Source organism: Numida meleagris, chromosome 5 (genome assembly GCF_002078875.1).
Source record: "Numida meleagris isolate 19003 breed g44 Domestic line chromosome 5, NumMel1.0, whole genome shotgun sequence".
NCBI lineage: Eukaryota > Metazoa > Chordata > Aves > Galliformes > Numididae > Numida > Numida meleagris.
This window is the reverse complement of record NC_034413.1, coordinates 61,375,379-61,389,218: the sequence shown is the minus strand read 5'-3', so window position 1 is coordinate 61,389,218 and position 13,840 is coordinate 61,375,379. Positions and strand designations below refer to the sequence as shown.

General features: G+C 39.0%; 1 protein-coding gene across 3 annotated transcripts in view; it reads left to right on the top strand.

Moving 5' to 3' along the window:
• The window catches only part of ADCY5 (adenylate cyclase 5), a 206,368-nt gene that overhangs the window by 103,003 nt on the left and 89,525 nt on the right, over nucleotides 1–13,840 (top strand). For all 3 annotated transcript variants that reach the window (XM_021397477.1, XM_021397476.1, XM_021397478.1), the window contains exon 2: nucleotides 11,839–11,988. In XM_021397477.1, the coding sequence (XP_021253152.1) occupies nucleotides 11,839–11,988 (150 nt within the window). The remainder of the gene's footprint in view (nucleotides 1–11,838; nucleotides 11,989–13,840) is intronic.

Here is a 13,840-nt window from a genome sequence, read left to right as displayed (position 1 = left end):
ATAAAGAGATATTTTATGATATTAAATTATATTAGATATTATATTATTATAATATACATATTAGATATAATATATAATATTGTATTATTATATATTGTTTTATTGTTATAATATTATAATATTATATATTATATTGTTATTAGATATATTTTATGATATTAAATACAATGGTGGGCTTAGGACAGTGTACTCTTTAGGTCTTTTTTTTTTTCAATACCTTTCTCATGAAATCACCCTTCTCACAGTACTTGGATTGAGAAAAGGAATGAGAAGTCACTCAGTATTGTATTTCTGGTCTCACTGTTTTAAATCTCAAATTCCCTTCCTTAATTCCTGTGGATAGATAAGTTCTAGAATTTAATTTCCTGTTGTTTACAACTGATGTATGCATAGTTTGATGTAATCATGATTAGATTCTAGCATCTGACCCACATGCAGTGGGAGGAAATACTGGGAAGGTAAATACCCTCCTTGTAGTCCAAGTCCTGGATATTCACTTGTATCAAATAGATATTGACAGTCCAATAAAACTTAGTGCTAATTTTCCAACTGGTTTCTGTCTGAAAGCAGCACAGCTTGTTCTGAACTAATTAAACAGCCATTTGTTGGAGAGATCTGTTTGGTGCCGATAATCAGATGTATCAATATTACTCTGTAAAAATGGTACTTTAAGGGCAAACTGAAGCTGTGAAGTTGGGTGCTCATGCTTGGAGATGCATTATATTTCTTACTGAGGATTGATTGAAACTGTTAAAAATTTGCCTGTGAGATGATGAATGTTATTCAGCATTTAGGTGCCCTCTGCAACTTTAATTCTATCCTCTTGGTTAAGGCAGTCCCAGGACAAACAGTGTTGAATGTCTGTGTGTTCTCCAGCAAGGTGTGGCGACAGCGGAGCATTGTGTTCTTTGCAGACCTGCTGTTTGAAGGGGCTGTGAGCCCAGTTTGTGATGGAGCATGAGTGGAAAAAGCATGAAAAAAGCAGTGGTTTGATTTCAGCTTGTGTATGAAACAAATGTGTAGTCACTGCAGAAAATGTGCAAAACATTTGTGCTTTTCTTTCCATACCTTACCAGACCTGGCCTTCTTTTCTGATCTCTGATTCTCCATCTCCGTTTCCATCTTTTCTGTCCTGGTTGGTGTTGATTCTGCTTCTTCTGAGGTTCTACCATACTCTCACTTTTTGTTTTTATCAGTTGTTTTCTGCTACAATTTTCTGAAATAAAAGAACGAAATTTGGAGATTTTTTTTTAGTTATAAGCAAGCAAGATAGATCTGAGATGGTGTATTTTGTGGTTTGTCTTTTAAGAGTTACATGATTATTTTCTGTACACTCTGATGGAAATATTGTGAGAAACATTTGTACCCTCTAAGAAAAGTATTTGATGTTATAGATGTCAAAAGAGTAACTAGTTTTAAAGACTGTCTTGGACACCGCAGTGGAGGATAGGAGTCACTGGCAGAAAAGACTCCATTTATTCTTTTATACAAGTCTCTTCTCTTTCTGTTTTTGCCTGGGTTTCCACTGCATGTCTGGAGTTATGACTTTCACCATCCGTTCACTTTCTCTTCTGTTTACTTATTTTAGGAGCACTGCAGCAGGATGCATATTAGGATGTGTTTGGGCCTCCTGTATAGCAGATGAAGTATTAGTTATCCTTGTGATCTGTCAGGGACCACCTGCTTTGCCTTTGAAGGGATATCTCATGTTTGCTTACTATTGATTATCATAAAGCACTAAGAAGTGTTTGATGAGCAAAGATCTTGGAGATTAATTCCAAATCATTTTCACTAGTTCCATCTGTCTTAAGTTGATAGAGTTAACTGATAAGACTAGAGAACTGGCTCCAATACTTTCATCCTATCACGAGCTACTTAGTCACTCCCCGTGGGATTTAAGCCGACAAATGTATCTCATTACAGTAGCACAGCAAAGAACCAATTTATGGTTTCAAACTACAGTCATGGTACTGATCACACACTAAAATAATTTGCACTATCTTATTTTTTTTTTAAATTATCATCATCTCATAATAAATTCTTTGTTTTTATATGCCTCTCATTTCCCAGACATGAAGGCAATAACTGCACCTCATTTTCAGTAGATAGGAAAATCTCTCTCAGCTATGTTATTCCTTTTAAAGCAATTATTTGCCCAGTAATTCTCCACATTTAAAGCATTTTTTTATAAAATCTTTTCATTTTCAAGTATACTAGTAAATCTCCAAATGATATAAGTGATGGTTTGTGAAATGGTTACCAGGCAAGGCTAACTGCACAGGTACTGTGTTCTTGGAAATGAAAAATCAAATGCAAAACCATCACTAAATATTTATGCTGTGGTGCAACAGATGACGATGACAGGGAAAAGAGATTGCAAACGAATTCGTTCACGATCGTTATTGCTCGCTTCAGGAAAAGGAAGTGTCTCTTTGGGATATATTAAGAAAGGTATTGTATGTAATATGAAACAAACAAGTATGGCTATTAGATGCCATTTAAACTTCAGTCTGATCGTTGTATCAATTTTTGGATGCTGTATTTAAGAGGCGAGCAGGGAATGAACTACATAATCCATGGGATTTCTTCAGTTCTTTACTGTCATATCGTCATGTTACAAAATATTCTGAAATTTAAAAAAAAATATTTATTTTTTCTGTTTCTTCCTCAGACTAGGTTACTATTATTCTTCCTAATTCACTCTTCTTTTCAAAGTCCAGTTCTGTGGTGTACAGTATCCTCTTGGGGAGGTCAGTATGACATTAGGTCTATTTTAAGTTCACCTCAGAAAACTTACTCAGCTGCATAATCTCTGCTAATAATCTTTGGGAGAATAAAAGTACACGCTGAAATACAGATTCAGAATTTTCCACTAGCTCAAGAAATTTGGATTTCTTTTCTTCATATCCTGCCCAATGCTCAACAGATCCATCTTATTTCATTTGTCCAAATTCAAAGTCTCTTCCAACTTATGCATCTCCATTGAAATGAGGTTAATTTGTTTGTTTCTGTTAAGCATTTGCATTTTTACAGTATCATAGTACCAACATTTTCACTATATTTATCTCAAACATTTGACAGCAAGAAAAGAAGGTTTACGATCCTAGCAAGAATAACCTCTGGCTATAGCATATCCCAGCTCAAGAATCCAGCTGCTTGCCATTTCATAATGCTTAAGGAAATTAATGATGCAGTCTTGCAGTATGGGACTTGAAGAATGTATTCAGTACATATGCTCTGAAAGTACACCTTGAAATTTTTTCCTTCAGATGTCACAAAATTTAAAATGTGTCTTGGACTGTGAAAAGCACCTCTAGTAGCAGAGGAACCACATTGTTGGAGCGATCAGAAAATCATGAAGTTTATCTTGACTTACTTAGAAATATTCATTTGGTTTGATCCTGGAGTTGTGAGGTTGTACGTTTGTGTGTGCACTTGGGGAAAAAAAAAACTGAGAAGAAAATCCATAATAATGAGAGTTACAGTACAAAGAAGGCCGAATAAAAGACAGAGAGAGTGGTGTGGTGCAGGTCTAAAGGCAGATGGAAGGGGGTCTGGATGTAATGAGATAAAGGCTGGCTAAATTGTGTTGTGTGATTTGTATTGCAAACAGAGCTAGTTGTAACCAGTGCTGTTAGATTGTCTTGCATTTCTTTATAAACTATTCTGAAGAGTCTTTTGGAGATTTTCTCTAAAATCTGTTGTTCTACTGTAGACCTTTGAAATTCACTATGACAAAGCTGAAGGTCAAGGAATGTGCTTTCAAGCTGCCCGTTGTGCTCAGTTAAAATTTGGTTGAGAATTTGCCTGCTAATAGTCTTCTGCATTGCTGAATGTCAGTCTGTTCAGAGATCAGTAGGCTCAACTGCTCATGCAGCCAGGCTATAAGATACAGCAATGAATCTCAGCTTATGTATTCCGCTCTCTCCAATTTTCTATTCCTCCACACAAACAAGCAGAACCAACCAAATTCACCATCTCCCAGAAAAAAATGCACTCAAGTGCCTGGGAAATAATGATTTTTATATTTTACAGACCATATTTAGGGCACTCATTTCTGCCTGCTGAGTAACTGACGAATGTTCTATTTTCCCAGATAAATAAGACTGTCATGTAACTAGATAAATATTTTTGTTTTCCCAGTGACTGGGAGGTAAAGTCTGGTGCTTAAATGACTGTGGATGATAAGGAGCGATGCCTGTGTCTGAGTACAGGGCTCCCAGAGACATTCCCAGAAGCACTAAGGAATGGAGGTGTATGAGTATTTTTTCTCATAGCCATTGGAAGCAGCCATGGGTCTTGGAAAAGATACTTTCTCTGTGAATTGCGTTTGCCGGCAGCTTGCAAGACTGATGGGCAAGACAGAGCAATCTGTGCCAGGAGGATGGAGGGGGCAAGCAGTGGCACTTAGAGGTGACTGAAGAACTGGGATGTCAAAGGATGGTCTGCAGAGGTCTCTTGGTGGATATGTTTTAGGAAAGTACCATGTACACACTGATCCAAATAAAAAAAAATGCATGTTCCCACTGTGGGTCAAACCCAGTGACAGGTACAAGTCATGCACAGTAAGACCAGGAGCTTTCATCCACTTCTGGGACCTTGGGGTGATGTATTGAATGTTTGAAGTCCTTTCTGAAGAGCTTTTCTTTCCCTAGGATTATATTTGGCTGTGCAACTCTTTGTGCGTAGATACCTCTATTGCTTGGAAATAAACACTCATCAGGGTTCCTGACTTGAAAACTGTCCCTTGTTTGTAGCTCAAAAAGTTTGCTAAGTGTGACAATGCACAAATGCTTGGTTGCCACAGAGATTATGGGAGGGTGGATGATAGGGCCTGAAATCTCCTTCCCTGCAATGTTGTTCCTAGTGCAAGGCAACGCTTCCTCCCCTCTTGGCTGTGCCACCGTGCAGAGGATGCTTTGCTGGCATCATGGCAGTGCTCCAGGGAAATTCAGCCACAGAAAGACCCCTTTTGGCAGGTGCTAGACCAAGGTCAGGACAGTATATTCTATTCCTTGAAAACCAAAGTATTTTTTTTAAAAGGCAGCAATGAAGAAGTAGAATTTATCAGTTTGATGTATAATTGTTTCCTCTTGAGCTGCTTACTAAAAATACATCTGTTTGTAATATTTTGTTCTTTAATTGGGATTAAAATTTTTAGTTATAAAAACAAATCATAAATACAGTCCTTTATGTTTCTGTATTCTGTGTGGCAGCAAGAATATCAGTAAGAAGGAGTGCATGGCAGGTTTGCAGTTACAGCAAGCAGTAAATGAATGGAAATCTTGTCAAGCAGGGTGTGAGATTAGAATTAAGAAAGTAGCAACAAACATTTGCCTTTCAGCTGAAGCAATTTAGAGAATGGAAAACTATCAAAATCTTAATTTTTTATTCTGTATGAGGTGTGTAATGTATCAAGACTTTACCTGCAGGCATGCATATAAAAGGTGATCCAGATAGTGATTTTTTTATTCTAAAGAAAGACTGAATGTAGTGAGGCAAGATAATTGTTTGTCCTTCCCCTGGGAGAAGAAGAGCATCACATATTGGGGTGGAAAGGTGAGATGGTCACAGATCTATACAGAATGGAAGGCTGCAGTGTCGTGTTTCTATTGACTTGAATTCTTGAGCAGAGACATTCATAAGTGGCATGGAGGTTCTTTCAGTGTTCTCAGTGTTCTCACTCATTTGCCCTCAAGAAGTAACATTATGCTGGATATGGAGTCTAGCTGAAAGGCTGAAGTAGACAACTTGTACTGCTTACCGACTTCCCAAATGGAAGAAATATGCAAAAAAAAAAAAATGTTAGAAGTATTTCTACAAAGAATTTTTTGCGGTTCTCAGTTCTGAGTAGATTTTCTGCCAGTTGAGAGCATCGCTCTTCAATAAATTCTGCTACTTTGGGGATCATTAAATTGCTTTATGGTTTAGGGAAGCATTAAAATTTTCCGAGCTGGCTTCTGTAGCACTACTTGTGCATAAAGTGCACTTAAAGAAGTCTGGAAATGGTGGCCATTGTCAGTTTTCTGTTCTGCTTAAGATTCAAGTGAGTGCTTGCTGCACAGACGTACCAGAGCACAGGGAGGGCACCACAGAGCAACTCTGAAAAATTGTTCTGAGTCTCCAGTGTTTTGAGTTAATCTTTTCTTAATGCTGTTATTTCAAGATTTCAGTAAAAATATTTGTCACTTTTAAAATAAGAACTCCTCCTAATTTATTCACTAGTTCTTTACTGGCCAAACATGAGAGGAGGACCATATGATGGTTTAATTATCTCTCCAACATAATATACAGGTTTTCTCTTTCTTAGTACTCTGTTAGTTGTAGATTTGGGAAACAAAAGATGTTGTTGTATATACAGCCTCAAATGCGTGAGTAATTTGATCTTGGAGCCAGCTGATGTTGTCTTTCGTTTTAATTTTAATTATGCCTTTGGCTCTGTAGCTGCTCCTTTTTTTTTCTTTTTTTCAGATATTAGAATATAAAGAAGCAATACAGGGTTAAGTGCTGTTTGGTGCACGAAAATAGCATCGTAACAATTTTTTTTCATAATATTTGTTTCTTATATTTTGAACTTTACAATACATCCGTGCCTCCAATCTGAATTGCACACATAGATGCTACAGAAATAGCTAGAGCTTTTGTATGCCATCACATTTTTGCTCTTATGTTCTGTTACAGATAAGAATTAAAGATTTTATAACAATTTTTTTGTGGTTAAAAAAGAAAAAGATCTCTTTACAAAAGTAAACCTAATTTCAATGTCTGCCCCTATCATTAATAGTTGATCCAATTTGTCAACTCAGTATACAACCACAGCAAAAAGTAGTCTAGAAACTGAGTTGTTATCTGTTTTTAATCTAGCTGTTGTACCGATAATTGATTTAACATAAGATTTCCTACTGAATGAGTACTATGAGAGCTGGAAAGCAGAGGCAGAGCAGAGAAAAACTCCAGAAAGATGGGATACGCAAATCATTTCCTCTTGATGGTTTGCTGTGACTTTTTGATCCCCATGGAAGGCACTTTCCTTCTCTTTTGTGACGGTTTTACTGTCTCGTAGTAAAAGTTCAAGATGTGAGTGTTTGCAAAGTGGGACTTTGTGAAAATACTAAAATATTTCAATTTAAATGAAAAATAAATAGAAAATGTATTGCTGGATTTTATTATAAACTATCTGAAAATGACCTAATGCTGTGATCTCAGAAAATAAATAACCCAGAACCTCTGCAAGAGAAGCTGACCAAAGCAAAGCAACTTGGTGGAAAGGGAAGGAAAAGGAAAAAGGAAGGGAGTAAAAAGCCATGATTGTTACAAGAAGCTGTAATATTCAGAGAAATTTGGCCCATCTTTTCATGGTAGTAATCAACCTTGTTAGATGTGACAGAGGAAAGGAACTAACAACATTTATCTTGGTGCTATCTCTCCTAAGTATGTTGTTGTCCCTTAATTACATACTGAATAGTAGCTGGTGTTTGAAGAACAACAGAATAGAAAGACAGTCAGGAGAAGCCTGGCAATGTTGATTCAAGCTGGTATTTCTTTCTACTGGAAGGCTCTCCCTGATCACTGAACCATCAGGGCTCCTCCTCAATGTTGCCTGAATGCCCAAAACATTAATTCTGTAACAACAAAGCCAGGCCAGATTTAGCTCTCAATTCTGATTTTGTAATACCAGGTTTTCATAACTCCTAGAACATGTGCAAATAAACTGCTTCCATTTCTTTTCTATTTTTTTTCTTCAGTCACCAAGGGAAAAATATTGAAAACAGTTTCCTGCAAGAGGTTCAACAAAAGCATTGCAGTGCTCTGAGTGCGAGATAAATCAAAGTGACAAGAAATGGTCTAGTCTGTTCTGTTGACTGAGATTGACCAATCTGTAATTTCAGTGGAAGGAAGAAGTCGCGCTGGTTTTTTGAAGGGCCCTCCTAGTGCGTAGCTTTTTGTTAGGCGCTGAATTGCCTTTAAACATCTCTGCCTCAGTAACATCAGAATAATAGCACTTCTCTGCCACACGCAGATGCTGTAGGAGTAAACATACCAGTTTATGAAACATTCAAATATGGTTTTACTGCAGGCTGATTGAATAGCTTATCTAGGAGTTATATGTAAGTGAAATAGTCTTTTATAAACTATTATTTTCCAAAATTAGAAGGGCGGGAATCTTCTCAGACTGTATCTCTAGCTAGGCAGGGGAAGGAAATCAACTCTAAAATAGACAGCCGAATTTTCCCATTGCCTTGAACAGCTCTTCAACACAGATTGTCTGAAATAGTTGCAATAATATGTTTCTACTTTTCAGGCAATGGAGCTTAGAGATTCAGTTTTTTAATATCTACATCATCGCTTTCCTCCTGGGACTGAAGCTGGTTACCATAGCAAAATGGCAAAGAAGCCGATAAGCTAGTAGTACCATTTGGCAAACAGGGTACAAATTCATTTTATTAAGACAACGGACTGTGAAAAAAAAAATGAGATCAGATATTTTCTTTTTCTGCTTTAATATAGTTCAAAATACTTGTGAAGAAAATGCTTGTGAATACATATTGAACAAAATGATCTTGCCTATATTACAAGCATTGCTGCAGATGGTAGGAGCTTCAGTTTTACACCTCTGCAGATCTTTTGTACACTTAACACTACACTCTAATTTCCCTCCCTATGGTTCAGAGTGTTGCGAAGATGTAATACAGTGAATTAAATGAGCTTCTATTTAACAGAATACGTACAGATGTCTATCTCTTTCCACTTAAAAATTATGTTGCATTGTAGTTTTTTGACAAAACATGGTCATCTGAGTCTGTCTGGTAAATTAGTCTGCAAAGTCCCCTGGGTCTGTGTAGAATGATATCGGTGAGAGCTTAAAAGTCAAGTTGCTTTGTTGTTTTGCACACCTAATGAATAATGTCATGTTTGATAGCTTTTTTTATTCCGCACTGGCAGAGTTGATCTCTGTGCGTAATCACGTGCCTTGAGCTGTGCTGCTTGGCTTCTAAGGGCTACCTCAGGGCAATGATGTCTTCATGGTTGTTCCCTCTGGGAGGCTGTTTGTTGCCACTGAGATCTACCCATGGAAAGCTTGTTGTCAGGTCTGAGGTGTTCTTTTTTTTTTTGGCTCACTTGCTTCCTGATACATTGTCTGCCACACATTATCCCCTGTTCTTGGTGCAAGAGTTGAGTCACTGTTTTGGGAAGTTTGCTTTGGGGTTGCCCTAGCTAGAAGTGAAATGGGGTCTTGGTTTCTTGGCGTTGAAAAAGAAAGCTGAGTATTTGGAATCCTAGAATTCTTAGAGTTGGAAGGAACCTTTAAAGATCATCTAGTCCAACTCCCCTGCAATGAACAGAGACACCACAGCTAGATTAGGTTGCCCAGGGCCTGATCCAGCCTCACCTTGAATGTCTCCGGGGACGGAGCATCCACATCTCTGGGCACTCTGTTCCAGTGCCTCACCACCCTCACTGTAAAAGATGTTTTCCTTGCATCTAACCTAAATCTATCCTCTTGTTCTATCACAACAGACCTTGCTGAAGAGTCTGTCCCCTTCTTTCCTGTAGTTCCCCTTTAGATATCGAAAGGCTGCTGTCACCTCGGAGCGTTCTCTTCTACAGGCTGATGATTTCCTGAAAGTAATCTCTGCACTTATCTTTTTCCATTCCAAATATATCTAGCATACTTATGCTGCTTTATGTGTTCTGACTAAGTTTTTGTTTACTGTAAAATTGAATAGCTCCAATACAGAGGTCTGGGGAATCTTGCTGTAATCCAGCTGTGCAAATGATGCTATTTAGTGTTAACCTGTTAGAGCTGATAATAACCATCTTGAACTTGTAGAAGTGTTGTTCGCAAACTGCCAGTAATGCAGCCACGAAGCAGGAATCTGAGTAACTCCCAGGAAAGTCCTTCTTCTGTTCTGTTTTTAAGCTGTTTTTTCATGATACACCAGTGTTAATGAATGTTCATGAACACCGGTGTTAATGAACACCCATTGGATGCAGTGGTGGGTTAGGGTACTTGGCAGTTGGCTGATGTCTGATCTGCTCTGGGAAGAGCTGCAGGACATTGGACCTGTCACGATCCGGCCAGTCTTAGAAAGAGCTGAATGAGAATATAATAGCAGGGGTTTGTAAATGTGTGAATTTAGGATCAGGGTTTATTGCATGTTCACGTGTATGAACTGCACTTTAGCCCGATCTCTGTCCCATGTGAGGACTCTTAGGATGAAGGGAGCAATCTGAAGGGGATGAGAAGGACTTTCCTCCTTGAAAACCAGTTATCTGCAGATATATCTAATCGGTGTTGAAGATAACCACCCACAGGTATCTATAACCTGCAAGTCGTCATATTTTAGTGTAGTGCACTAGTGTGGGAACTTGCTACGGGGATGCAGCCCAAAATGCAGCAGGGTACAGGAGCTTTGTGTGTTGCCATCTACTGGCAGCCATCCGCAGAGAGAAGTCCCTCATCTGGTTGTAGTTCAATATATTGCTTAATTTTGAGCTGAAAGATGTAGTTTTCCTGCCTAAAACCTGCTTCAGGTGAGAGTTGTTAATAAAACAATTTCCGATGCCTTCGTCCATTGCATGTAGTCAAGATGTTTGTGTAATCCCAGTGGACTTTCTATTGCTCTTCAGGGTGTTGATGTGTGGTACAGGAGAGCTCCTCTCCTCTCTGGTCTGGAGAGTCGTGAGCACCCACTGCAGGCTTGGAGCCTGAGCGATACCCATAAGGGTGTTGCCTTTCAGAGCCTGGTCCTGTGTTTTTAGTGAAGGGACTGGTCTGGAAATTACTAGTAACAAAGGCAAAGGATGTATTTGAAATATATTTGGTCTATAGGGAATAGAATAAAGGTCCCTGTTTTAGTTTAAGAGTCCTGTAAGTCTGACAGTCTTTCCCCGCCAGAAGAGATGAGAGGTGTTTTGAATAAGTGTCCTCAGAGGGAGATACAGTACAGTTTGTGCAGCTCTCCAGAAGTTATATTTTGACCTCTGTCAAGGGAAAATATTTATATGATACTGCCAGAAGTAGTTTTGAACATTATACGTGAACCAAATGCCAGCAATGGCCGTGTTTTATTTTTTCGTTTTTATTAAAAAATGGTTAGGAAATAAGAGTTGCGAAACTAGTTTGCAGCAAAAGTTATGTGACTGCTTTATTACAAAACATAATCCATGTGGAAGCAGAGCAGTGATGTAGCTTTTCTTTTGTACACCTCTAGTCCAAATATATATCAGACTTAATAACTTGTTCTGTAGCTATGTTCATAGAAATGTAGAAAATGTCATTTTTTTTAACCTACTAACATAAATTTTTGAGATGAACTACATAAAGAAAGAATTGCTCTTAAACCCTGTGAATACCAGCATTTTCCCTTCACTATTTTAAGCACTGTTTCAAAATAGCAGTTATATATATCTTTGGCATGTTTTCAAGCCAGATATGTAAGTACGCAAATGTGGAAATATTTGTGTCCCTCTGTCTGCACGAGGCTTAGCTGACTCTTAGCTGACAGAGTAATGATGCATTTTTAGGTGGATTTTTGTCACAGTAGTTCCAAGGTTTGGATTACCAAGGGTAAGACTATAGCATTGCCAGTAGAGCTGTATATTTTTTTTTACCAGAGAAGTAATACACAACGGTAAGAACATATATTTGAGGCCTTATATAGAAGTTTTATATTTGAAAACTAGAGAAGTGAAATAAATTGGAATTAAGAGCTTAAGGTTTAACCATGGATTGGACCAAAGAGGTGTGGAATGGGCTGAGTTCTGGCTGCTGCTTTGTTACTGATGGCAGGTTTCCAAAGTGTAATCAAGTATTTTTTTTTTCTTTTGTTGCAGCTGGTCTCCAATGTTCTCATCTTCTCCTGTACAAACATTGTAGGCGTGTGTACCCACTACCCAGCAGAGGTGTCCCAAAGACAGGCTTTCCAGGAGACCAGGGAATGCATACAAGCCAGGCTGCATTCTCAAAGGGAAAACCAGCAGCAGGTAAGAGCAACAGCGGGAAATAAAAAATGGAACTGCTGAAATGCAATTAGCATGCAAATTGTTCCTCTAGGATTGCATTTGTAGGCCTCTTGCTTTATGACTGATATAAGCAGAAGGAGGCTGGTAGGAAAGGGCAGGATTTCTAAAGGCTTGAAAGAGAAACTCGGGGGGAGTATTTCTTCCCCAACACACTGAAGAATTTGTCCGCAGACGTCAGCAAATCCTGTAGTCTGTGCTCTGTGGATGAACATCACATAGCACGCAGAGAGTCTGCATGGCTTTTCTGTACCCGTTGGAGCCACGTGTTGGATGCAGATGCAATACACAGGCTTTAGATGGACCCTCTTTGTGAGGGCAAAGTGTGGTGTTCTTGTCAGCAAAGCCACAGCCAACAGGCAAGGCAAGTTGTAGAGAAAAAAGTAAAAATTGCCCTACAGAGCATACTGTCCCTTGATTCTTCCAAAGAGGGTTCCTCTTCCTGCCTTACTCAAAGTTTACTTCCTTTTTGTACACCTCTGCACACCACATAGGCCTCAAGTGAACTGTATTTAACTGAGACGAAAGATTCTTCACCAAATCCAATGTTTGTTTGCTATAAAAAGATCCGTGGCTGCCAGCAAACAGCCTTGTTTCCAGAGGTGCCGACCATATCTGCTGCCCTAATTCATCTGTGGGTTCTGTTGTAACGAATGTCTTGTGCACTCAGGATTAGATACTAAAGACCTTTTGGACCAGTGTGACTGTTCCTTTGCTAATACACATCTCTACTGTGCAGTACGTTTGTTCATCTCATAGTAGTCTGTCCAGTCCAACTTGAGATGAATCACAAAATGGGGCTTCCATCCCTTGGGAGACATCTTGGAGCTTGGTTGTGTTGTGGGCTTGGGAAAGAGGTCAAGAGAATGAATCAAGTGGAGCGTCTTTGCATCTCTGTGGCAACACGGCTTAATTTTCTCTCATGTCTCAGCCCATCTGCATCTTTGTGTCTGTCTTTTGGCAGTGTTTTATGAGCTTTTCTCTGGCTAGACATAGTAGTTGTTTAACCTTACTGTTGAATAGCATGTACACATGCTTTATTTTGAGTATACATATATGCAAACTAAATTCACAATCAAAGATTCTTTTTCCTTTGTAACAAATGTAGTTTCAGAAAGATGAAATGAGTGGACTCCTTTGGCACCTTGAGATGGAGGAAAGGATTGGCCCAAGAGAATACCCGTTTTATTTATTGATTACAGCTCTGTCCTCCCTGCTGAGAGGCTGCCTTTGCAGCATGTCTCAAATGCATGTGCCATTCTGGGGTTAGGAGCTTCTGTGTCAGAAGTAATTCGTGGAAAAAAAAAGCCTTGAGAAATGCCCTAGCTTTAGGCCTTTTTTCTTCCCCGCCCACAGAAGGTGCCATACCATGCAGAAGAAAGCCAGAACATCAAAAAACACGGGTCAAAGCCAGTCCCGTAGATGTGCCCTCCAGTACTTCCAGCAGGAGCTCTGGATCCTGGCAGCTGCGGACTCTTAATAACACTACTTGCTGCCACAGCCTGCCCTGACATTGATTTCCAGGTTCAGTTCAGATGCTTCTCCATGCATAATGCATTGAGGTAATCTTAAGGTGACAGCAGATGCAAATATATGTCAGTTCAGTCCATGTCTGCGAGAGCCAAGTTCCAAACAGGTACAAAGGGAAATGGAATGGCACTGCCCAGCACTGTTATGCTCATTTGCCTGTTTCTGAAGACCTGATGATGCTCCTGCGTGCTGTTCTCTGTTAAAGGCAGGCATATTATCTCTATCAAAGGGCTGTATATTTTTTTTGTCGTTAAGTTTCTGCCAGCACCCAAAATTAGAAATAAAA